Source organism: Micromonas pusilla (genome assembly GCF_000151265.4).
Source record: "Micromonas pusilla CCMP1545 genomic scaffold MICPUCscaffold_1, whole genome shotgun sequence".
NCBI lineage: Eukaryota > Viridiplantae > Chlorophyta > Mamiellophyceae > Mamiellales > Mamiellaceae > Micromonas > Micromonas pusilla.
The window spans coordinates 1,149,218-1,171,858 of record NW_003315882.1 but is presented as its reverse complement, the minus strand read 5'-3'; the positions used below and the strand labels follow the sequence as shown (position 1 = coordinate 1,171,858).

At 68.7% G+C, this 22,641-nt stretch overlaps 12 protein-coding genes across 12 annotated transcripts; 8 read left to right on the top strand and 4 right to left on the bottom strand.

Moving 5' to 3' along the window:
* Positions 1-61: 61 nt before the first annotated feature.
* Positions 62-1,178, top strand: MICPUCDRAFT_61482 (uncharacterized protein). The gene has a single exon (XM_003055535.1). It carries the CDS (start codon positions 487-489, stop codon positions 1,090-1,092), a length of 606 nt encoding a protein of 201 aa, XP_003055581.1. The 5' UTR covers positions 62-486; the 3' UTR covers positions 1,093-1,178.
* A 69-nt stretch (positions 1,179-1,247) lies between these two features.
* Positions 1,248-1,916, bottom strand: MICPUCDRAFT_37990 (uncharacterized protein; the record flags this gene model as incomplete). The annotated part of the gene is made up of 1 exon (XM_003054996.1): positions 1,248-1,916. The coding sequence occupies one exon, from the start codon at positions 1,914-1,916 to the stop codon at positions 1,248-1,250; it is 669 nt and encodes a 222-aa protein (XP_003055042.1).
* A 1,198-nt stretch (positions 1,917-3,114) lies between these two features.
* MICPUCDRAFT_24317 (uncharacterized protein) lies at positions 3,115-5,043 on the top strand (the record flags this gene model as incomplete). Its single annotated transcript, XM_003055534.1, has 2 exons — positions 3,115-3,505; positions 3,563-5,043. Coding segments are annotated over exons 1-2 (1,710 nt in total), but the record flags the coding sequence as incomplete, so codon positions are not given.
* A 392-nt stretch (positions 5,044-5,435) lies between these two features.
* MICPUCDRAFT_50378 (uncharacterized protein) lies at positions 5,436-6,551 on the top strand (the record flags this gene model as incomplete). The annotated part of the gene is made up of 1 exon (XM_003055533.1): positions 5,436-6,551. One exon carries the CDS (start codon positions 5,436-5,438, stop codon positions 6,531-6,533), a length of 1,098 nt encoding a protein of 365 aa, XP_003055579.1. The 3' UTR covers positions 6,534-6,551.
* Positions 6,552-6,606: 55 nt separating this feature from the next.
* MICPUCDRAFT_24314 (uncharacterized protein) lies at positions 6,607-8,645 on the bottom strand. The gene is made up of 3 exons (XM_003054995.1): positions 8,208-8,645; positions 7,866-8,039; positions 6,607-7,639 (listed from the first exon to the last, which is right to left on the bottom strand). The coding sequence occupies exons 1-3, from the start codon at positions 8,586-8,588 to the stop codon at positions 6,641-6,643; spliced, it is 1,554 nt and encodes a 517-aa protein (XP_003055041.1). The 5' UTR covers positions 8,589-8,645; the 3' UTR covers positions 6,607-6,640.
* A 643-nt stretch (positions 8,646-9,288) lies between these two features.
* Positions 9,289-11,122, top strand: MICPUCDRAFT_46279 (mitochondrial carrier family). Its single transcript, XM_003055532.1, has 3 exons — positions 9,289-9,497; positions 9,756-9,848; positions 10,083-11,122. The coding sequence occupies exons 1-3, from the start codon at positions 9,324-9,326 to the stop codon at positions 10,839-10,841; spliced, it is 1,026 nt and encodes a 341-aa protein (XP_003055578.1). The 5' UTR covers positions 9,289-9,323; the 3' UTR covers positions 10,842-11,122.
* A 207-nt stretch (positions 11,123-11,329) lies between these two features.
* MICPUCDRAFT_50375 (uncharacterized protein) lies at positions 11,330-11,731 on the top strand (the record flags this gene model as incomplete). Its single annotated transcript, XM_003055531.1, has 1 exon — positions 11,330-11,731. The coding sequence occupies one exon, from the start codon at positions 11,330-11,332 to the stop codon at positions 11,729-11,731; it is 402 nt and encodes a 133-aa protein (XP_003055577.1).
* A 159-nt stretch (positions 11,732-11,890) lies between these two features.
* On the bottom strand, positions 11,891-14,092 carry MICPUCDRAFT_37986 (uncharacterized protein; the record flags this gene model as incomplete). The annotated part of the gene is made up of 1 exon (XM_003054994.1): positions 11,891-14,092. The coding sequence occupies one exon, from the start codon at positions 14,090-14,092 to the stop codon at positions 11,891-11,893; it is 2,202 nt and encodes a 733-aa protein (XP_003055040.1).
* Positions 14,093-14,168: 76 nt separating this feature from the next.
* Positions 14,169-15,319, bottom strand: MICPUCDRAFT_61474 (uncharacterized protein; the record flags this gene model as incomplete). The annotated part of the gene is made up of 2 exons (XM_003054993.1): positions 14,169-15,045; positions 15,165-15,319. 2 exons carry the CDS (start codon positions 15,317-15,319, stop codon positions 14,169-14,171), a joined length of 1,032 nt encoding a protein of 343 aa, XP_003055039.1.
* Positions 15,320-15,569: 250 nt separating this feature from the next.
* Positions 15,570-19,294, top strand: MICPUCDRAFT_50373 (uncharacterized protein; the record flags this gene model as incomplete). Its single annotated transcript, XM_003055530.1, has 1 exon — positions 15,570-19,294. One exon carries the CDS (start codon positions 15,570-15,572, stop codon positions 19,251-19,253), a length of 3,684 nt encoding a protein of 1,227 aa, XP_003055576.1. The 3' UTR covers positions 19,254-19,294.
* A 189-nt stretch (positions 19,295-19,483) lies between these two features.
* On the top strand, positions 19,484-20,509 carry MICPUCDRAFT_2759 (uncharacterized protein; the record flags this gene model as incomplete). Its single annotated transcript, XM_003055529.1, has 1 exon — positions 19,484-20,509. A coding segment is annotated over one exon (1,026 nt), but the record flags the coding sequence as incomplete, so codon positions are not given.
* A 1,926-nt stretch (positions 20,510-22,435) lies between these two features.
* MICPUCDRAFT_50371 (uncharacterized protein) lies at positions 22,436-22,621 on the top strand (the record flags this gene model as incomplete). The annotated part of the gene is made up of 1 exon (XM_003055528.1): positions 22,436-22,621. One exon carries the CDS (start codon positions 22,436-22,438, stop codon positions 22,619-22,621), a length of 186 nt encoding a protein of 61 aa, XP_003055574.1.
* Between the last annotated feature and the right edge of the window lie 20 nt (positions 22,622-22,641).

The following is a 22,641-nucleotide window of genomic DNA, read 5'->3' as shown; positions in this document are numbered from 1 at the left end:
CCCGCCACCGCTACCGCGCCCGCGCCCGCCACCGCCGTCACACCCGCACCCGCAACCGCCGCCGCGCCCGCGCCCGCGCCGGCGCCGACGCCGGGACCGGACGCGGACGCGGCGCTCGTCGCGGCTTCGAATGCGACGACCATAGCGGGCGCGCGCGCGGCAGCGGTGGACGGCGGCGGCGTGATACCGCCGCCGGAGCCCGCTCCGGGACCGGACGCGGACGCGTCGGCGCACGACGACGACGACGCCACCGCGGACGCGTACGACGACGAGGGAGAGGGGACGAACGCGACGGCGGCGGCGGCGGCCGACGCCGACGACTCGGCCGACGTCGGGTGGACGCCGAAGAAACCGGAAGGGTACGAAGACGGCACGTTCGGGTACCACTACGCCGCGGCGAGGAACGCGTGGGAGGGCACCGCGACGCCGGTGACGCGGCCGATTCAAAACGCGCACGCGTCCGCGAAGAACGCGCTCGCGCGACGCATGGGATGGGATCCCGACGACCCCGAGGTACAGCTGTACTTGACGCTGCTCATGCTCCTGCCGATGCTGCCCATCGCGCTCACGTGCGCGTGCTGCTTCAAGGTGATCAGCCGTAACTTGACCCTGCACGGCGCGGTCAGGCAGGCGTGCGTGTACTGCGCGTGCTTCAACGCGTGTCTGCTCGCGTCGCAAGTCGTCACCGGCGCGGAACCGTTGGGATCGTACCGAGAGTCCTCCGGGGATAAGGCGTACGTTCGGTATCAGATCGTGGTCTTGATCGTGTACGTCTTACACGCGAAGCTCACGGTCGCGAACGCGTTCGCGTACGCGCTGTGGTGGCCGTGCGTGGCGCAGTGCGTCGCGATCGCGTGCGTCGGGTTCCACTACTACTTTAGCGCGTGGCACCCCGCGATGGTCGGGGAGTCCCCGAGGGTCGTCGCGGGGTTGCCGACGGGGGCGGCGACGTACGGGACGTACGCAGTGGCCTACGCCGCGATGGCCGCGGTGCCGATGCGGACGGCCGCGAGGAAGCCGGACTTTAAAGTGGAGATGCGGCGCGGCGAGGGCGCGAAGTTGATGGGCGCGGACGCGAAAGAGCAGGACTGATGAAGCGCCGACGCTCTCGTCGTCGACCAGACCGTCTGGTTTTTTATTTATTTTCTACGAATATGAGTAACGTGTTCTTAAGCGTCTTCTAAGACACTTCTTTCTTTACGAGGAGTCGTGATCGCGCGCGTCGCTGCTAGCTAAGGTTAACCCTCCTACATGTTCGTCACCGCGTGCACGTACGTCACCGCGAGATGCGCGTCCTCGAACAGGGCGCCGTCTAACCCGTACGATCGCGTCAGCGCCTCGGGCGTCGGCGCGAGCGTTCCCCCCCCCAGGCCGCGTCTCTCCTCCGCCGCCGCGACAGCCTCCGCCAGATATCCCGCGAACTCCTCCAACACGACCGCGGCCTGCGCGGCGTCCGTCACCGGGACGTACTCGATCTCGATCACCGCGCCGGCGTAGCTCCCTTGCATGTTCTCCACGCGCCCAACGCGAACGTCGAAGTCCCCCGCGCTGAACCCGACGCCTTCGATTTTCGATCGGTGCGTCACGCGATGATTCCGGCATCGCGAGAGGTACTCCTTCACCGGCACCGCGCCCTCGACGCATCGCTTCTCCGCGCGCAGGACGAGCACGGTGCGCTCCTTCCCCGACTCGCCGTGGTGAAGGACGCACGAGTGCACCTCGTCCGCGACGTCTTTCGCGCCGAGGGCGAGGAACATTCCGGGGGCGTCCGCCTCGGTCGATCGCTTCCGCGTCGTCACCTCCGCGGCCCATCGCGTCGTCTTGTCGTCCGTCACGTTCGCGTGCGCTTGCACCGCGGCGGCGAGCGCGAGGAAGTCGTGCATCGTCCGCGCCGCCGCGGGCTGCCGCCAGTGCATCACGCGTCGGGCGCCCATTGCACTGATGATATGTCCATCGCGAGTCAACTCCTGTCCTGCATCTGCACTGTCGTCCACCTCCATGGACGCGTTGTGAACGTTTTTCACCCACCGCTCGGTTTCAAAATTTGATCGTGTCCCCTTTCAGCGGACCGGTGAACTGTTTTTTGTATGGATTCTGACTTCTAAGAACGCGGGAGAGAGGCCAGGTATAGAGGCCGCGCGACGCGCGAGACGCGACGCGCCGCGGAGGCACACCCGTGCGCGCGCGAACGCGTCGACGCACGCCGCACGCTCTCGAGAGCGCGTTCACTCGCTCGAGCGCGCGACTCTCGCACGACGCACCGCGGGGTTCGCACCGCGCGCGCGCGCGACCCTCCGTCGTCGTCTCCACAGAATCTGACGCGTATCGTCCGCCGGGGTTGCCCTCTCGCGCGCCAACCGCGAACCGCCCGGCGCGCGTCCGATCGAGCGCGGCGCCGCGACGCGAGGCGCGCTCCCGGGGAGGCGCAGGAGGAGCGACGCGCGGTAGATGAGCGTCATGACCGCGACGAGCTGCCGCCTCGCGGGCGCGATCGATCGCGTCGTCGCGCCGCGTCGCGCCCCGACCGCGGTCGCGCGCGCGTCTTCGAGCGTTCCGCCACGTCGTCTCGTCGTCGTCGCCGCGGCGTTCGCGTCGTCGCGCCCGCGCGCGATCTGCGTCTCGCCGCGGGGCGCGCGCGCCGCGAGAGGTCTCGGGCGAGCGCACGCGTTCCCGAGACGTCGCGCGATCCGCGCGAGGGCGGCGAACGCGGGCGACGACGGAAGCGGGGCGGACGCCGAGGCGTCGTCGTCGTCGTCGTCGTCGTCGTCGTCGTCGACGACGTCGACGCGAGGTGGCGTCGACGAAAACGAAAAAGATGCCGCCGGCGACGTCGTCCAAGGCGTGGAGGTGCCGTCCCCCGGATCATCGTCCGGGAGCGGCAACGCGACCAAACCGGACGACGACGACGACGCGGCGAACGACGCGGACTCCGCGGCGGAGGCGGCGCCCGCGCCCGCGCCGAGGGCCGATCGCGCCAAGCTCGACTCTGAGACGCGGCGCCCGCTATCTTTTTTTCAGTGGTTCGTGAGGATGTTCCAACCCCTCCGGTTGATCTCGTTCGCGGTGAACACGTTTCTGTTCCTCTTCGCCGCGCAGCTGTTCACGCAGGACAACCCGACGGGGGCGACGCACGTCGTCCCGGTATCGTACAGCCGCTTCCTCAGCGCGGTGAAGGGGGACGACGTCCAGACGTTGTCGGTGGACGGCTCCTATCTCACGTGGAAGCCGAAGACGGCGCTGGTCATCAAGAGGAAGGCGGTCGGGAGCCCGCTGTCGATGGCGGAGCCGGAGAAGATCGAGGTGGCGTACAGCGCCGCGCGCCCGGACGACGCCACGGTGCCGTACGACCTGTTGCACAAGAACAAGGTTGAGTTTGGCGCGGTGGATAAGCGGCAGAAATCGCAGCGAAACGTGAACACGTTCATCACGCTCTTCATCGTCGGCGTCGCGATGGTGCAGCTGAACCGGATCGGCCAGCGCGGGGACGGGAGCGAGAACAGAGCCGGTCCGGGCGGGCGAGGCGGCGGGGGCCCCTTCGGCGGCGGCGGCGGCTTCGGCCGAGGCGGCTTGGGCGGTCCGAACACGTCCGCGGGAAGAATGAGCGGCGGGAAACAACGCGGGTCGCTCCCACCGCCGTCGACGACGTTCGCGGACGTCGCGGGCGTGGACGAGGCCAAAGAAGAGCTCGCGGAGATCGTGGACATTCTGAAGCGCCCGGAGCACTACACGCGCTTGGGCGCGAGGCCGCCGTCGGGGGTGTTACTCGTCGGCGCGCCCGGGACGGGGAAGACGCTCCTCGCGAGAGCCGTCGCGGGAGAAGCCGGGGTGCCGTTCATCTCCGTCTCCGCGTCCGAGTTTGTCGAGCTCTACGTCGGCATGGGCGCGGCGAGGGTCCGGGACGTGTTCCAACGCGCGCGGGAACAAGCGCCGTCGATCGTGTTCATCGACGAGATCGACGCCGTCGCGAAGGGGCGGAGCGACGGGAAGATGCGAGGGATGGGCAACGACGAGCGCGAGCAGACGCTGAATCAGCTCCTCACCGAGCTCGACGGGTTCGACAGCGGCGAGCTCGTCATCTGCCTCGCCGCGACGAACCGAGCGGACACGCTGGACACGGCGCTGAAGCGGCCCGGGCGGTTCGATCGCACGGTGTCCGTGGAGCGCCCGGATAAGCAAGGACGCAAGGAGATTCTCGGCGTGCACATATCGAACCGGCGCTTGCCGTTAGACCCGGCGTTTCGCGTGGACGACATCGCGCAGATGACCGCGGGGTTCACCGGCGCGGAGCTCGCGAACTTGGTGAACGAGGCTGCGCTCCTCGCCGGGCGAAAGGGCGCGACGATCGTCGGTAAGCTCGAGTTTGAGAACGCGGTGTTGCGAACCGTCGCCGGCATCGAAAAGAAACGCTCGCTCCTGTCGCCGTCGGAGAAGGTCACCGTGAGCGCGCACGAGGCTGGGCACGCCGTCGTCGGCACCGCGGTCGGGTTTTTCATCCCGGGCACGCAACGCCCGGAAGCGCTGTCCATCGTCGCGCGCAGCGGCGGCGCGCTGGGGTACACGTACATACCCCCCGGAGAAGAGGACCGCAAGCTCATGTTTTCGGACGAGCTCCGCGGTCGGCTGGTCACCCTCATGGGCGGCCGCGCCGCGGAGATCGTCGCCTGCGGCAGAGTGTCCACGGGCGCGATGGACGACATCCAGCGCGCGACGGACCTGGCGTACAAAGCCGTCGCGGAGTACGGCCTCTCGCCGACCGTCGGGCCGATGTCCGTCCCCGTGTTGAGCGCCGGCGGCGGCGAAGACGCCTTTTTCGGCGGCGGCGACACCGCGCAGGGCGCCAACAAGCAGGTGGAGACGGAGGTCAAGGCGACGCTGATATCGTCGCTGTACGTCGCGAAGTTGATCGTGGAGGAGAACATCGCGGTGTTGAAGGACATGGCGAGCGCGCTGAGCGAGAGGGAGAAGATCGGTGGGGAGGATCTCGACGAGTGGCTCAACGACGTCGAGGCGCCGGCGACGTTGGAGCGATTTTTGCGCGGGGAGAACCCGCAGCCGCCGGAGGGGTCGGAGCTGTGGAGCATGCTGCCGCTGCCGGCGTTCCCGTCGGGCGGGAAGGGGGGGAAAGGGGCGAAAGGCGGCGGCGCGGGCGCGCGGTGAGCGCGAGGAAACGAAACGAGGGATTCATTCGTGTATGAGTAGGGCAGAGCGGGGATAGTCGTGTTGTGATGCCAAGATGAACAGAAGTACGGAAGTGAGAAGCACAAGACGCGTCGCTTCGGCGCGCGTGCCGTGCTGCTGAACGCGTTTCGGCTTTTTTTTATCGGGTAATCGGGATAAGAGCGACTCGACGCGTCGCACCGCGCGCCGGGCGACGCGCGCACTCCCTCGCGCGCGTCCGCCGCACGCGCGTCCATATCCGCGTCGCGCCCGTCGCGATGTCCGCCGCGAGCGCCGCCTTCGCCGCCGCGCCCGCGGTCGTCGCGCGCGCGCGTCGCGGAAACGCGTCTAGCGCGATGAGCGCCGCGTGGCGTTCCAAGAAAAAGCGCGATCGTCGCGTCAGCCGAGACGCCGCCCGCCGTCCGTCGTTCTCGTCCTCCGCGTTCGCGTCGAGAGACGACTCGAGTTCGCTCGCGACGTCGAACGCGCGTCGTCGCCGCGCGCTCCCGCCGGCGCGGAGCGTTAACGGCGACGAGGACGCGAACGACCGCGCCCCGGAGGAGGCGTCGCGCGACGCCGCGTCCGCGCCCGGGCCGAACGCGCCGGCGGGGAAAAAGAAATCCGCGCCGTCGTCCCCGCTCCCGCAGCTGTCCCAAGCGCTCGGGACCGCGTCCGAGGTGGGGGTCGAGACGGTCCTGAAAGTCGCCGCGAGTCGAGGGAAGGTGTGGAACGGTCGCATCAAGCTCGCGTACGCGGCCGTCAGCGCGCTCATCGCGCTCAACGCCGTCGCGCTCTTCTTCCCCAACGGGTTCGGCGCCCCCGCGGCGGCGCCGGAGTTGTTACGCGTCGCGGAGGTGATGGTCCTCGCCGCGAGCGCGCTCCTCGGCGCGTTGAACTTCGGGCCGCAGGCGGGGAAACAGGTCCAGGGCGGCGCGCTCGGTCTGAAGAACTTTGGCGTCCAGCGCGCCACCGCGAGAGAGTTCTTGGGGCTCGTGTGCCTGAAGATCATCTTCGACATGTTCGGTCTGATATCCCTCGCGATACCGCTGACGTGGCTGCCGGGCTGGCTCGTCGGCGCGAGGTGCGCGGGGATGTGCGTCACGATGCTCGGGCACTCCGTGTTCGTGGAGCAGTGCGGGACGCTGCGGTGCACGTTCACCGCGGACGGGAGCACGATGAACATTCCGCCGAAAGTCATCGAGCTCGTCGCCATGGGCGACCGGACGTTGGCGTTGCTCGTGTTTTCCGTAGCCGCGGGGGTGTACAGCAACGCGCCGTACGTCGCGCTGCCGTCCGCGGCGATCTTCCTCGCGGGCGCGGTGTACTTCACGTTCGAGAACAAGAAGGCGAGGCCGAAGCCGAAGCTGAACCTGTAAACGAACGTTTCGTAAGTCGGCGTCGGTGACCTCGCGCGAAAGAAACTCCGCGTCGAACCAGACTACTCTTCGTGTGCTACCGCGCTATCGTACTGTGTTAAACCCTACTACGCCGAGAAGTCAACCGTCGGGAACATCGTCTTCCTGAGCGTCTTCTTGTTCACCTTCCCCATCGCGTTCCTCGGTATCTTCTCCGCGAAGACGAACGTCCGCGGGACTTTATGCGACGCCAGATCCTTCGCGCAAAACGCTCTCAAGTCGCGTTCGCGCTCGCCGACGTCCACCACCCGCGCGACGTCGACGTTCTCGCCCCCGCCCCCGCCCCCGCCGTCGCCGCCGTCGCCGTCGCCGTCTCTCAACACGACGATCGCGGCGGCGATCTCGCCGTACGCGTCGTCCGGCAGCCCCACGACCGCGACCTCGCGCACCTCCGGGTGCTCCAAAAGTTTCGCCTCGATCTCGAGCGCGGACACCTTGTGCCCGCCCGTGTTGAACACGTCCACGGACGTTCTGCCTAAGATCACGTACGCGCCCTCTCTCGTCACCGCCGCGGTGTCCCCGGTCCTGAAGTACCCCTCGTCGTCGAAAGAGTCCCGAGTCTTCTCCGGGTCGTTCCAGTACCCGTCGAACACGCCGGGGCCGCGAACGAGCAGCTCCCCGGGGCCTCGCGCGTACTCGCCGCCGCCGTATACGCCGCGACGTTCTTCCTCGTCCTCGCCCGCTCGCTCCTCTTCGACGATCTTCACCTCCACGCCCGGCAGCGGCGTCCCGACCGCCCCCGGCGTCCGCGTCCCCCGCAGCGGGTTCGACAGCGCCATCCCGATCTCCGTCATCCCGTACCGTTCGAGGAGGACGTCCCCGCCCGTCGTCTCTCTCCACGCCGTCTGCGTCGGCACGGGGCACGCCGCCGAGCCGCTCACGGTCAACCTGAGCGCCTTCACCGCCTCGGTCGCGGTTTCGCGCGCGCCGGGCGTCCGATCGAGCGCGGTCAGCGTCCGCAAGAGCATGACGTACATCGTCGGCACGCCCATGAACACCGTGATCCGAGGCTCGGACGCGTCGCGCGTCCGCGACCAAAACCGTCGCGGGGAAAATCCTGCTCCGTCCTCGCCGCCGCCGCGTGGGTGAAGCGATCGGTCAGTCGAACGTCTTACCGGTCAAACGTTGAAAGGGAAGCGCGGGTGAAGAGTGACGACGGGAAAAGTCCTTAAGGATCGGCGTGCACCACGCGAACGGGGTCGTATGGGAAGCAGTCTCACCCCCGCCGCCTTTTTGGGCTCGAGCGCGTCCATCGTCGCCTTCGCGTCGTCGTCGCTCGGGTCCGACGCCAACGCCGCCGAACTCGACGCGCGCGCCGACGTAGTGCGCGCACATCCACGCGTTCACGATCCCGTGGATGTGATGCAGCGGCAGCGCGTGGTAGATCAGATCGTCGTCGCGCCACTCCCACGCGGCGGCGAGGGAATCGCACTGCGCCGCGAGGGACGCGTGCGTGTGCGTCGCGCCCTTCGTCGGGGTTGTTCCATCGTTCAAAGCGACGTCGGGGTTGAGTTGAAAGGCGTCAGATGGAGTTGAAAGGCGTCGAAGTATGTCGGGATTGAAAGCGTGGTGTGGGTGGAGAGAGACGAACGCCGGGAGAGAAAGTCCTCAAGGATCGGCGTTCACCACGCCGACGCGGTCGTATGGGAACCGGCGTGAGATAGGACGCGCCTTCGGTTTCCCGGTGGTGCCGCTCGTGTAGATGATCAACGCGGGGTCCGACGGCGCGTTGTCGATCCAGACGGAGGATCCGGCGTCGCGGTCGTCGCGGCGGGCGTGACGCGCGTCGTCGCGATCGCGATCGTCGAACGGCGGCACGACGACCGCGGCGGCGACGCCGGCGTTCGCGTACAGCCGCGCGCTCGCGTCGTCGACGTCATCGGACGACGCGGCGCCGCCCGGCGCGTGCGCGACGACGCGCACGCCCGCGTCTCTCAGGACGTGCGTCGTCTCTTCCGCGGCGTGCGACGTCGCGAGCGGGACCGCGATCGCGCCGTTCATCCACGTCGCGTGCATCGCGGAGACGTACCCCGGTCCCGGGCGCGCGACGATCCCGACGCGCGCGCCGCGGAGGATGGTCGCGTCGTCGTCGTCGTCGTCCGCGCCGTCTCCTCCTCCTCCTCCTCCTCCTCGCGCGGCGCGGCGCATCGCGCGCGCGAGCTTCGACGCGTGCGCGAGCAGCGCGCCGTACGTCACGTCCGGGGAGGTGGGCGACGCCACCGCGACCGCGTCCGCGCGCGCGAGGGCGATCGCGCGCAGGGACGCGCCGATGGAGGACGACGACGACGACGACGTCCAGGGGCGATCCGCGCGCGAGGCGCGCGCGGCGCGACGGTCGTCGTCGTCGTCGCGACGCGAGGACGAGGACGACGACGACGCGGCGGCGCGCGAGCCGCGCGAGAACGCGGCGCGCGCGCGCGCGCCGCCGCAGCGCCTCAGCGCCGCGAGCGCCGCGAGCGACGGCATCGCGCGCGCGCGACGAGTACGAGTAGGCACGCGACCCGCCGTCTCCCGTGTCGCGGCCATTCGGGCTGGGCACACCGAGTGCCGCGAAGTACAGTACGCACTCGGCGTCGCACGAGCAAACAGTCAGAGTATGAGTAGTTTCACAAAGATCTTCTCTCCGCGGCACCGAGTGGCTCTCCGCTTCCAGACGCGGCGTGCGGAAAGAGGCTGCGCGATCGCACGTCGGTCGGACGCTCCTCACTTCCCGTAGAGCAGACGCACGTCTCGTGTCGAGCGTCGTTTAAGATGTCTCTCCCCCTCAGCTTCTACAAGGCGACCATGGGCGGCTTCGCGGCCGGCGCGGCGACCGCGCCGTCCGTCGCGCCCGCGCCCACGACGTTCACCTCGAGCGTCGTCTCCGGGTTCCAGGCGAACGCGAAGAAGGAATTCAGCGCCGTCGCGTTCGCGACCGACCTCGCGGTGCGTCTCGCGTCCTCCGCGCTCGATGCCGCGCGATTTTGAACCGGGGAGCGTCTCCGCGGCGGCGGACGCGCGCGCGCCTACGCGCGCGCGCGCGCGGACGCCGAGACGGGCGCTTCTCCGGAGAAGCGCGTGCGATCGGCATTTTATTTTATGTTCTCTCCGCCGCGCGTGAACCCATCCAGGGGGCACGTGATCGCCCGCGCCGCGATCGCCGTCGCCGACGCGTCTCTCCCCTTCCCACGCTCCCCCTCGCAGATCGGTGGCGTCTCCGGCTCCATCGCGAAGACCGCGACCGCGCCCATCGAGCGCGTCAAGCTCCTCATCCAGACCCAGGACGCGAACCCCAAGGTGCGCGACGCTTCGAGGCCCCGATCGATCGCGCCGTCTTTTTTCGAACCGCGAGAACGAACAATACGGAGGCGACGCGCGGATATTTTGTCCTCCGTCCGTCCTTCGTCGGGGTCCGCGTAGAACGCTCTCTCCCCGACCGTTTCCGTTTTTTTCACCGCCTCGTACTCCCGCTCGCTCACGTGAACGCGCTTCGGTCGCTGACGCGCATCTTCTCCCCCCCCGCACCCACAGATCATGTCCGGCGAGGTGGCGCGTTACACCGGCATCGTCAACTGCTTCACGCGCGTCTCCGCGGAGCAGGGCTTCGGGTCGTTCTGGCGCGGGAACATGGCGAACATCGTCCGCTACTTCCCCACCCAGGCGTTCAACTTCGCGTTCAAGGACACGATCAAGGATTTGTTCCCGACGTACAACCCGAAGACGGACTTCTGGCCGTTCTTCGGCGTGAACATGGCGTCCGGCGGCATGGCCGGCGCGGGGTCTCTTCTCATCGTGTACCCGCTCGATTTCGCGCGTACGCGCCTCGCCGCGGACGTCGGCTCCGGCAAAGGCCGCGAGTTCACCGGGCTCGTCGACTGCCTCACGAAGGTGGCCGCGAAGTCCGGCCCGATGTCGCTGTACCAAGGCTTCGGCGTGTCCGTGCAGGGTATCATCGTGTACCGCGGGTCGTACTTTGGTCTGTACGACACGGGTAAGGGCGCGCTCCTCACCAAGGACTCGTCCATCGTCGCGAAATTCGTCGTCGCGCAGGTCGCGACGAACGCCGCGGGCGTCCTCTCGTACCCTTTCGACACCGTCCGTCGTCGTCTCATGATGACGTCCGGCGGCAAGAAGCTCTACAACGGCACCATCGACGCGTTCGTGAAGATTTACTCCAACGAGGGCGCCGGCGCGTTTTTCAAGGGCGCCTTCTCCAACGTTCTCCGCGGCGTCGGCGGCGCGCTCGTGCTCATCATGTACGATGAGATTAAGGCGATGATTAACCCGTGAGCATGACGCTGATGACGGCGCGTGGCGAACGAGGTGGAGGAGGAACGAAACGGCGGCGGAACGTGCGTTTTGTTTTTTTTTGTGGTCAGAAGAAGCGGCGCGGCGGCGATACCGCGAGCGACGACGACGACGTTGGATTGAATGAATTTTATTTGGGAGAAGGTTTACCTTCTCCCATCTGGGCGGCGCGTCGCGCGAGAGAACGACGGAGATAGCCTCGAGCTCGCGCGACGCGTCGCAAACTTAGCTCGACTTGATACGAGAACGGCGAGTGAACGAAACGGCGACTCGACTCGCGCGACGAAAGCCTCTCTCCTCTCTCGACGCCCCTCCCCCTCCGTCCGGACACTGTCAGCGCGAGGTCGTCGAACAGAACAGCGCACTCTGCGACCGCGCCTTTTGATTTCGCCCTTTCGCGCACTAGCTAGACGCCCGCGCGCAACCACGGCGCGACGCGCGAACCCGGGCACCACCCTCTACCGCGACGCATGGCGGAGCGCGACGAGTCCTACCGCGGCCGCGGAAGCGCCCCGGAGTCCCCCGTCGGCGCGCGCGAGTCCCCGCGCGCGAGGGACGCGAACGTCGGATCGGACAACGAGGGCGAATTCGACGACGACGAAGACAGGACGTTCGACTCCGCGGACTTCGACGAGCGCGACGGCGGGTTTCGAGACTCGGACACGGACACGGACTCCGAGGCGGCCGGCGGCGGCGCCGGCGTCCTCGGGTGCGTGTCCTACCTCTGGATGCTCGTCGCGATGGGGATATTCGCGTACCTCATCGTGACGGTGCAGTCGCAGGCGGACGTGATCAAGACCATGCAGCGGAAAGTGGCGACGATGGAGCAGCGTTTGGGGCTGTCGCCGATGATGACCGCGTCGGAGCTGTGACGCGCGCGCCGCACGCGTTCGCGAGGCGCGACGCGGCGCGGCGCGCGGCCGCTTAGTCGGTTCCTTAGTAGGAACGTTAGCTCGTAGCGTTGGTCGACGGACGAACAGATTCGAATCCCGAATTCTTTGCAAGTTCTTCGCTAATCTACTACCGTTCGTTCACGCGTGCCTCGGGCGCTTCGGCGCGGGCGATTTCAGCTTCAAATCCATCAACGCCTCGCTCGCGACGCCGTCGTAATTCCTCTTCAACCACCGCTCCACCTCGTCGCGCTCGCATCGCGCGTTCGAGACCAGTTTCAAATACGTCGTGTGCGTCGCGTTTTCATTCTCCGCGTCGACGTCGAGAATCCACTCCTCGTGCCACGCCCCGGGAGGGTAATCGAACCGCGCGGCGGATATCTGCCCGCACTCGTAGTTCTTCGCCGCGTTGGCCCCGGGGAGCTTCGCGCGGAAGCGGACGAACACGCCCACAGAGTTCGCGCTGCCGGACCGCGACGCGAACATCGCCTCGAGCGCGTCGCGCGACTGCTCGCGCCGGCGGATGAGTTTGAGGAGTTCCGTCGTCGACGGCGACGGCGGCGACGTCGGCGACGCGCCGGGTCCCGGTCCCGGTCCGGGTCCGGCGGTCTCCGCTTTCGCTTTCGCTTTCTCCGCCTCCGCCTTGGCGGCCTCGGCCTCGGCGGCCTCAGCCTCGGCTTTCGCCTTGGCCTGGGCCTCGGCCTCGGCTTCCGCCTTGGCTTTCGCTTTCGCCGCCGCGGCCGCGGCTTTCGCTTCAGCCGCGGCTTTCGCTTCAGCCGCGGCTTTCGCTTCAGCCGCGGCTTTCGCCTCGGCTTCGGCTTTCGCCTTCGCCTCGGCTTTCGCCTCGGCTGCGGCTTTCGCCTCGGCGGCGGCTTTCGCCTTCGCCTCGGCCTCGGCTTTCGCCTTCGCCGCGGCTTTTGCCTCGGCTTTCGCTTTCGCCTCGGCTGCGGCTTTCGCCTCGGCTTCGGCTTTCGCCTTCGCCGCGGCTTTCTCCGCTTTCGCCTTCGCCGCGGCCTCAGCCTTCGCCGCTTTCGCCTTCGCCGCGGCCTCAGCCTTGAGCGCTTTCGCTTTCGCCGCGGCTTCCTTCTTTTGCTCGGACTTGATCCTCTGCGTCTCTTCGATCTGCCTCGCACACTCCTCCTCTCGCCTCGCCTCCTCCTCCTCCTCCTCCTCCTCCTTCTTCCGCTTCTCCGCTTCCGTCGCGGCGGCTGAGAGTTTCGCCGCGCCGACGACGTCGCCTTCGTGCTGGCGTTTCGTCACGTCGCCTTCGTCCTTGAACGCGAACTCGTCGTCGGACGAGTCCGAGTCCACGACGCCGCGTCCTTGGGTCCCGGTTCGCGACTTTGGAGTCGGCTCGCGCGCGGCGGCGGCGGCGGCGACCGCGTCGGGCGCGGCGAGCGCCCTTTCCCGCGTCTTCTTCGCCTTCTCGAGGGATTTCTTTGTCTTCTCGAGCGCGCGCTTCGTCCCCGGGGGCGGCGCCGACGCCGGCAACGGAGGCGCGGAAGCCTTCGCCGGGGCCACGGGCACGCCCGGCAGCGACCCCGCGGACGCGACGTTGCTCAGCGACGAGCTCTTCCTCGCGCGTCTCGCGCTCGTGGCCTGCGCAGTTCTCGCCGTCTTTCCGCCACCGCGGACGCCGCCGCCGCCGCCGTCCGGCGCGATCTCCCCGCTCTCGGGCTCGGAGTCGACGTCCCCCGCGACCGACTTCTCGCCGCGGGCGCCGTATCCGTACGGGTCGCCGCCGCCGCGCGCGGCGTCGACGCCACGGTCGCCGCCCTCGCCGCGGTCGCCCCCCCCCGCGGACGCGCCGCCGCCCGCGCGATCCCGATCCGTCGCGCGATCCGGCCGCGTCTCCCGCGTCGCCGCGGACGGACCGCTCCCCGCGCCCGCGGGCGCGGCGACCGCGAGGGGGCCGTGGGCGTCGCCCTTCACGGCGGTAACGCCTCCCGGGGCGGCGTTTGTATCGCCGTAGTGCCGCTTGTTCCAGTCCACCCACATCGCCACCTCCGCGTTCACGAGCCGCGCGCCTCGAAGCGCCGTTCGCGCGTCCCCGCCTTGCACGATGACCTGCTGCCGCTCGTTGTCCGTCACCATCCTCGCCCCGGACTCGCGGATGAGCTTCTTGATGTTCATGCCTTTCGGGCCGATGACGCGGCCCATCTGCCCGCGGACGAACACCGCGCACGTGAGCTCGTCTTTCCATTCCCCGAGCGCCCACGGCTCGCAGCGGTCGTAATACTCTGGGTCGTCGATCTCCGCGGCGTCGGGGACCTCCCGCGCGGCGACGGTCGACGCGCTCGGGGGGGGTTTCCGCGCGTGCGGGTGCGGCGCGACGTCCCTCATCTCGCGCTCGCGCTCGCGCTCACGCGGCGGCGGCGGCTCCGCGACGACGTCGTCCGGCGGCAGCTGAAACGCGAAGTCAAACCGCAGACTCGGAATCGTAAACGGCACCGGCGTCATGTACGACGGTCGCTCGTCCATCCACGGCGCCGCCCAGAGCTCGTACCCCATAAAACTGAGAGGCCCGCGATCGGGCCCGCTCGTGCGAACTTCGCTTATGATATCCCGCGCGGACGCCTCGTCCGTGACTTCGACGAACGCCGCGACGCGTCCGTGGGCGTCCGGCGCGTGGTGAAGCACCTGCAGCCGCCGCAGACGAATCGGGATGTTCTTCTCTCGCATGCGCGTGAAGAGATGCTCGACGTCGCGCGCGCGAACGTCGTCGGGGTAGCCCCAGATGATGACCTGCCGCCCGGGATGATTCGAAGCCGGGAACGAGCCGTCGTGGTAGTCGTACCCGCCGCGTCTCGAGCTCGCGCGCGCCGGCGGCGGCTGCCACGCCGCGCGCTCTCGGTCTCGGTCTCGGTCTCGGTCTCGGTCTCGGTCTCGGTCTCGCTCTCGGTCTCGCGCCGCCGAGACGCGCTCGCGGCTCGACGCGCGTTCGCGCTCGTACGCGTCCCTCTCGCGTCTTCCGAGTCCGAGTCCGAGTCCGTCCGGCGAGTGCGTCGGCGCGCGAATCGCGGCGTACGTCGCGGTCTCCTCGTCCGGCCTCCGTCGCTCGCGCCACCGCCCGCCCTCTCGCCATCGCGCGTCGTCGTCGTCGTCGTCGTCCGAGTCGTCGTCCACCGCGGTCCAATCGCGGGTCCCCGCGTACGCCTCCGCGATTCCCGCTCGGTCGTCCTCGCGCGCGTCCGCGAGCGCGAGCTCGGTCTCCCGCAGCGCTTGCTGCCGCGCGCGCCACTGCTTGTCGTCGAGCTCCGCGACCTTGGGGGTGTTCATGATGTTCGCCACGACGCCTGCGAGCGGAGAGATCGGACGGGGAATGTTCGATTCGTAGGGAGTCAGCATTCGCGGCGGCGACGGCGAAACGCGCGCTTTAGAAGATTCGCCCGAACCAGCGACGGGGCGCGCGCACCGGACAGGGTTCCTCGCCCTAACCGCGCGCCCGCCTCCGCGCCGCGGTTCTCGAAGTCCACGGGGATGTCGAGCTCGACCGCTCGCGACCCGCCGTGCGGGTCGTAGCCGTAACCCACCGTGTCGCGGCCGCTTCTGGCAACCCGATCCCAGCATCCGAAGGTTTTCAGACGGGTCCTCGTCACGATGACGCCGGTTGGCGACCGACGACTTTTTTGAGTGCACTGGCAGCAGCAGGGAGGCCGCGGGTTAACGCTCCCCTCCACTCGCGCGCAGCACGCGGCGAGCTCGCGGCGAGCACGCGAAGGGTTCGAACAGCGCGCATCAGGATCCGACGCCGCCCGTCGCGATGACGACGACGCCGCCGCGCCGCGTCGCGAAGCGCGCGCTCGCGCGCCTTGTCGTCATGGCGCTCGTCGCGCTCGTCGCGCTCGTCGCTCGGCCAACGGACGCGCAGTCGTTCTTCGCCGAGGACGACGCGGTCGCGGAGACGACGACGGAGACGGCGGCGGCGGCGACGACGGCGTATCCCGACGCGGACGCGTTTCTCATGGACGACGACGACGACGACGACGACGACGACGCGGCGACGGTCGACGACGCGCCGCCGTCCGAGCGCGCGAGCGCGCGGCCGAATCGCGTCGAAAGAGACGCGGACGCGGCGCGCCCCCCCGCGCCCCTTCCCGAGGAGGAGGAGGAGGGGGAGGACGACGACGTCGCCGACGAAGACGCAGTCGAGGTCGACGACGACGCGGCGAGCGTCGCGGCGACGGAGACGTCGGAATCGAAGCCGCCGGCGGACGCGCCGGCGACGGCGCCGGAGCCGACGGCAGCGCGTCCGACGCCCGCGCCCGCCGCGCCCGCGGAGGACACGCGCGCGGCGAAACTTCGCGCGCGATTGAAACAGCTGGAGGAGATGCGAGAGCGCGCGCGCGCCGCCGCCGCCGCGCGTCCGCCCGCGCCCGCGCCCGCGGACGAGGTCGAGGTCAGCGAAGAAGACCTCCCGGGCATGGGCGACGGCGAAGAAGCGCCGACGATCCGCGCGCCGCGGACGCTCCTCTCCGCGCGCGCGCCCGCGGATGCGCCGAACGAAACCGACGCCGCGGAAAACGCCGCCGCCGCCTCGAACCGACGCGCGCTGCTAATGTCCTCGGACGACGACGACGGCGTCGGCGGCGACGAGTTCGACGCCGCGCGACGGAGCTTACTCGCGACGAGCGTGAGCGGCGACAACACGCAGTGGGTCGGGTTCGAGGATACGCCGCAGCGATTGGCGGAGTCGCGCTCGGGACCGGAGGTCACCATCGCGAGGCACCACGGCAACGCGCACGTCGTGCGACCGGGCGGGTACTGGCAGGCTGCGCGGTTCAACCGCGTCGAGCGACCGCGTCGGTCGAAGCTCCCGACGGACTTTGGCAAAGGGTCCGGGGAGGGCACGCTGAGCGGGCCCAGAGGAGGGATCAACCAGCACGACCGCGTGGGCATCAATAAAGCGAGCGGGTGGCCCGGGCGACTGCACGCGAACGAGCGGAACACGGACCCGTACCCTGGGCTCGCGACGACGGACAGCGTGCACAACGCGCTGCAGCCGTTCGTCGTCGGGGTGACGTCGTACACCCCGAACCGCCGGTTCCAGAATTACCAGTACCGACCGATGGCGCGGGTGTCGTCTTTGGACTGCGCCGGAAGCGCGACGGAGTTGAACGGCCGATGCGAAGACGCCAAGGTGAAAACGGTCGGAAAGCACGCGTTTAAGACGGGCGAGAAGTTCACGTTCCAGCTCGTCTTGGGCGGCGACCGGACGATGCTAAACATGAAGACGTACATCGTGGGAGACACGGTGACGTACGACTCGTTCACGTTAGACGCGACCACGCCGATCGACACGAAGACGGGGACGCCGGACGTCGACGTCGCGAGCGCGTTCATCGTCAAGATGAAAACCCCGACGGCGGCGAATCCGATGCCGACCGTCGGCGAGCACGAGTGGGCGTACGAGAACGGGGATAAGATACGTTTCTTCGTGACGTTCTCCGAGCCGGTCACCGTGACCGGGTCCCCGACGTTGAAGCTCAACACCGGTTCGCACTACGAAGCCGGGAGCGCGGACGCGAAGGCGACGTTTATCGGCGGCGGCTACGGCGAGAGCAAATCGTTTTGGAAAAACAACGAGCGGAGCCCGCTGAAGAGCCCGAACGAGCCGAACAACTGGTACGAGGACTTATACAACATTCACGACGGCGGGTGCACGATGGGCGGGTTCCAGCGAGACCTCGCGGCCGCGAGCGACTGCGTGCGGCTCTCGCCCGGCGGCGTCTGCGACTGCGCGGCGTACAGCGGCATCACGAAAGCGACAGACGCGGTCGTCAAAGTCCGCCGCGTGCACTCGTTCTCGCCCGGCGACTTGATCATCATAAAGGGCGTGACGGGCCTCGACGCGGGGCTCCTTAACAAGCAGCACGCGGTCGGGACGGTCAGCGGCACGGGCACGGGCGGGAACGACATGCTGACGTTTGAGCCGCCGCTCGATCTGACGGGGAAGGTTTTCGACGCGAGCGTCGCGGTGCTCGGGCGCGTGAACATCGGGCACGAGTGCCGGAGCGACGGCGCCGGCGGCGCGAGCGAGCACGGCGAAGGATACTGCACGTTCAGCGCGGACGTCCGGCATCGACTGCCGACCGGGGACAGCACGCTGCTCGAGCACACGCGGTACGCGCCTCAGCTTCCGGGACCGGACGGCGGCGGCGTCGTCGCGACGCGGAAAGAGTTTCAGTACAACGAGGATCGCGTCGAGCAGTACATGGACAACGTCCTCGCTTTCGAGCTCACGGTCGCCACGGGCGGCGGCGCGTACGACCAGACGAAAGGGAACCTCGGCGCGACGGCGGGCGAGGCGATGCAGAGCAACGATTTGGAGTACGTCAGCCGGCACGCGCTCGAGCTGAACGGCGGGACGATCAAGCGCGCGTGTCCGATGACGTTCCAGATTAAAGCGATCACGTGCGGGGTGAAGACCGTCGTCGAGGTGTACGGCAGGCATCGGTTGAAACCTGGGGATAAGATCGCGGTCGAGGGCGTCGTCGGGGATAACCCGACGACGAGCGGGAAGTACAACGCCGAACACATCGTGTACGCGATTCCAAAAGTCGACAACGTCGTGGACGCGTCGAAATTTCAGATGGACTTTGACACGTCCGACCCCTCCGGTCTGTGCGTGAACACCCCGACGGTGACCCCGGAAAAGAGCAGAGTGCGGAGGATCAAGACCGTCGCGGACTGGGGCGACGGCAGCGTGTGTAAGTTCGCGGACGCGTCGCTGAGCTTGCCGCGGCCGGGGGATAAGATGCGAGGCGTCGACGGGTACTTTCAGTCCCTCGCGTACAATAAGGACATCACCATCGGAAGAGCGTACGTCACGAACGTGTCCTCAGACGCGAGAGACGGGACGTACGGGTACCACAGAGACGAGATGCAGGCGCGCGACGGGAACTCGTTGGCCGCGGAAAATTTTCTCCCCCTCGGCGCGCCGGATGTTCTCGACTTGAAAGTGTCCTTCTCCGAGCCCGTCTTCGCGTCGTGCGGCGTGAACGACGACCGGTGGAGCACCCCGGAGCAGTACGTCGGGCTCCGGTACCGCGTGTGCGAGAGCATCCAGCTCGCGCTCTTCACGAAGGACGGCGCGGAGGCGGGGGATCAAAACTTGGACGCGACGACGGGAATCCCGGGTTCGGAAATATTTCCGACGGCGTTTCTTCACGACACCGGACGCGACCCCCCGAACGTCCTGAACTTCCGGTACGTCCCTCGGCGCGGGGACAACGTCACGCGTCTGCAGTACAAGTCCGAGCTCGCGCTGGAGGTGACCTGCGCGGCGAAAGATTCCTCGGACGCGTGCGTCTCGATGTCGCACATACGACGGCGGGCGGACAACGCGTTGGCGGGGCTCAAGCTGCCGCCGACGGCGCGCGACGTCGGCAAGTGCGTCCAGCCGCCGAACGCGGCGGGGGAGGTGATGTGCGCGAGCGCGACCGCGGACCACGCGTACTCGCTCGCGGGGAGGAAGAACATACGCGTGCGCGCGGCGTTTTAGATTTCATATTAATAATAAATACCATCGGTGTTTTCGTTACCCTTCGTCTGTCGTCGCGCGCGGGTGGCGTTTCGAGGGAGTGAGGAAGCTTTCGCGTTCCTCCGTTCTTCCGCGTTCTGGTTGGTCCGCGTGACGTGTTTCTAGAATTCCACCTGACATCAGTTCGGGGCGCGCGGCGCACGGGCACGACCCGACCCGTCCCTCGCGACGTCTCCGGGCGACAGGACGCGATGACGCTCACGAAGTACGTCGTCGGCTCCTTCGCCGTCGCCGGCGGGCTCGTGTACCACGCGGTGAAGACGCGCGAGCAGTACTTCCCCGCGATGCTGTACCTGAGCACGTCCAAGCTCTCCGTCGTCGTGCTCGGGAATCTCGCGTTCGCGCTGACCCTCGTCCTGGGGCATCTCCTCAAGACGATGTTCCTGGGGACGCTTCGCGAGGCCGAGGTGGAGCGACTGTACGACCGCGTCAAAGACGCCATCATGGAGACGTGCCTCGCGATGACCATCTTCCGAGAGGAGTTCAACGTCCGGTTCGTCGTCCTGTTCACGTCGCTGCTCTTCGTCAAGATCTTTCACTGGCTCTGCGCCGATCGCGTCGCGTACATCGAGACGACGCCGTCCACGACGCGCCTCTCGCATCTCAGGGTCTGCGTCCTCATGGTCGCGCTCGTGTCCATCGACACCGCGTTCTTGAACCACGCGATCGCGCACACGCTGAAGAACGGCCCGAGCGTGCTCCTCCTCTTCGGATTCGAGTACGTAATCTTGGCGTCTCGAGTCGCGACGACGGCGGCCAAGTACGTCGTCAACGTCGTCGACGGCTGGCTCGACGGCGCGTGGGAGAGCAAGGGCACCGTGGTGTTTTACCTCGAGCTCCTCACGGATTTGCTGCACTTGTTCGTGTACCTCGTGTTCTTTCTGATCATCTTCGCGTATTACGGTCTCCCCGTTCACCTCGTGCGGGACCTCTACGTGACGATCAGAAATTTCCGCAGAAGAGTGGAGGAGTTCATTCGCTACCGGCGCGTCACCGCGAACTTGAACGAGCGGTTCCCCGACGGATCCGCGGAGGATCTCGCGGCGAACGACGACGCGTGCATCATCTGCAGAGAGGACATGGTGTTCGGCGTCCCCGGCGCGATGCGGCCGAAGAAGCTTCCGTGCGGGCATCTGTTTCACCTGGGGTGTCTCAAGTCTTGGTTGGAGCGGCAGCAGGCGTGCCCGACGTGCCGCGCGCCGGTGTTACCGGAGGATCGGAACGCGCCGCCGAGGCCGGCGGACCCCGCGGATGCGGCGGTGCAGGCGGCGCTGAACGAGGCGCTGTTCGGGGGGGCGCCCGCGGGGGGGCGAGGGCCGCCGCCGCCGCCGCCGCCGCCGCAGCCGCCTCAGCAGCGGGATGGTCCGCCGCCGCCGCCGCCGCCGCAGCCGCCTCAGCAGCGGGATGGTCAGCCGCCGCCGCCGCCGCCGCCGCCGCCGCATCATCATCATCATCACCAACAACATCAACTTCATCAGCGGGACCCGGCCGCGGCGGCTCGGGCGCAGGCCGCGGCGGAGGCGCGGGCGAGAGCGTTCGCACCGCCGCCGCCGCCGCAGCAACCGGCGGCGCGACAACCGCCGGCGCCGCCGCCGCCGGCGCCTCCGCCGCCGCAACAACAACGGCAGCCGCATCAGCAGCAACCGCAGCCGGCGACGCCGCCGGCGCCCACGGCGCACCACGGTGAATATCAACCACCGCACGCGTATCAGCAGTATCCCCCGCCCGGGTCCCCCTACGCGGCGTCTCCGTACTACGGTCAACACGGCGGCGGCTTCCCCGGCTTCCCGGCGGGACTTCCTCCTCCGGCGTACGCGTACGCGTCGCCCGCGGCGGGAGCCGCCGCCGCCGGTTCGATCCCCGCCGCCGCCGCCGCGGCGACGGCGACGGAGGGCGCGGCGTTATCCCCCGCGCAGTGCCACCAGATCGCGGCCGCGACCGCGGCGGCGATCGCGGCGGCGTCCGCGCGCGCGCAGGCGGCGATGTTTGGCGCGGCGCCGCTGGGGATGATAGCGCCGCCGCCCGGGTTAGCCGGCGCGGTCGCGGGGTTAGGGTTACCGCCGGGCGCGGGCGTCGGCACCGCGGGCGCGGGCGCGACCGGGGGTGCGATCACGTCCGCGGAGATGCACGCCGCGGTGGCGGCAGCGGTGGCGGCGGCGACGGGGAGCGCGACGCCGACGCCGACGCCAGCGGCGGCGGCGGCGGCGGGCGAGGGAGGGGGCGAGACCCCGGGGACGAGCCAGAGCCCGCTCGAGGCCGCGCGCGAGGCGGCGGTGAGAGCGCAGGTCGCGATGCTCGAAGCGCAGGTCGCGGCGTTGCAGTCGCAGCTCGCGTCGCCTCCCGCGGCGGCGGCGGCGGCGGCGGCGGCGTCCGCGGCGTCCGCGGCGGACGGCGGCGGCGGCGGCGGCGGCGGAGAGATCCAGCCCGCGGCGGAGGAGGACGACGGCGGCGAGATTCGACCCGCGACGGAGCGCGAGGGCGAGGGTGAGGGCGAGACGAGCGAGGCGGCGGCGATTCGACGGCGGCGGTTGGAACGCTTCGGGTCGAGCTGAGGGGGCGATCGAGCGTAGCGGAATACAGTTCTTTGAACAACGCGTCCGAAAGAAAGAAAGAAATCCGCGTCCTCCTTTCTGTTGAGTCGCCGCATCGACCTCGTCTCGTCTCGCTCTCGCGGATTCGTGGGCGCGTCTTTGTTTTCGCGCTCGAAGACGCGCACAAGCTCGCGCGCGCTCCACGGCCGCGTTGTCATCCTCCGGGACACCACCGCGCGACCACTCATCGCGCGTCTCCGCGTCGGCGCGACCGCGTCGTCGACCCCGCGTCCGCGACCGAAGGACGCCTCTCGCTCCGAATTCATTCGTCAGACCGCCGCCTCCTCCGTCCCGCGTGATAGAAGATGGCGCGAGGACTCAGCCGCGAGCAGAGCAAAGAGAAGAACCAGAAGAAGTCGCAGGGACAGAACAAAGGAAACACCGAGGGGCTGACCCCGCAGCAGCGCGCGGAGCGGTGCGCGCCTCTCGCGCGCGTCCTCTACGCTCGACGTCGCGTCCCCTCCCGCCGCCGGCGAGATCTATCTCTCGGATGGATCGCTCACTCTGTTTTCTCCCGATCGATTTCTGTCCGACCGCAGAGACGCCGCCGCGATGGCCGCGAAGAAGGCGGCGAAGGACGCGCAGAGAGCCGCGCTGGCGGCGTCCAGCGAAGAAGGCGCCGCCGCGGTCGCCGCGGAGGAAGCGCGCAAGGCGAAGCAGCGCCAAGCGGCGAAGGATCGGTCGCTGTCCAACAGCAACCCGCTGCTCGCGAAAGCCGCGAAGAAGGCAGGGAGGTGAGATGTAATTAATCGTGTACG

What these genes read in the sequence shown, in the direction of transcription:
- MICPUCDRAFT_61482 (XM_003055535.1), top strand. Translation starts at nt 487, where the DNA reads ATGGGATGGGATCCCGACGACCCCGAGGTACAGCTGTACTTGACGCTG.
- MICPUCDRAFT_24314 (XM_003054995.1), bottom strand. Translation starts at nt 8,588, where the DNA reads ATGCACGCGACGTGGATGAACGGCGCGATCGCGGTCCCGCTCGCGACG. An exon ending in GCCGGTTCCCATACGACCGC is followed by an intron (nt 8,040 to 8,207) that starts GTCGGCGTGGTG and finishes ACCCCGACGAAG; the next exon opens with GGCGCGACGCACACGCACGC. An exon ending in CGCGCGTCGAGTTCGGCGGC is followed by an intron (nt 7,640 to 7,865) that starts GTTGGCGTCGGA and finishes GGCGGCGGCGAG; the next exon opens with GACGGAGCAGGATTTTCCCC.
- MICPUCDRAFT_46279 (XM_003055532.1), top strand. Translation starts at nt 9,324, where the DNA reads ATGTCTCTCCCCCTCAGCTTCTACAAGGCGACCATGGGCGGCTTCGCG. An exon ending in CGTTCGCGACCGACCTCGCG is followed by an intron (nt 9,498 to 9,755) that starts GTGCGTCTCGCG and finishes TCCCCCTCGCAG; the next exon opens with ATCGGTGGCGTCTCCGGCTC. An exon ending in CCCAGGACGCGAACCCCAAG is followed by an intron (nt 9,849 to 10,082) that starts GTGCGCGACGCT and finishes CCGCACCCACAG; the next exon opens with ATCATGTCCGGCGAGGTGGC.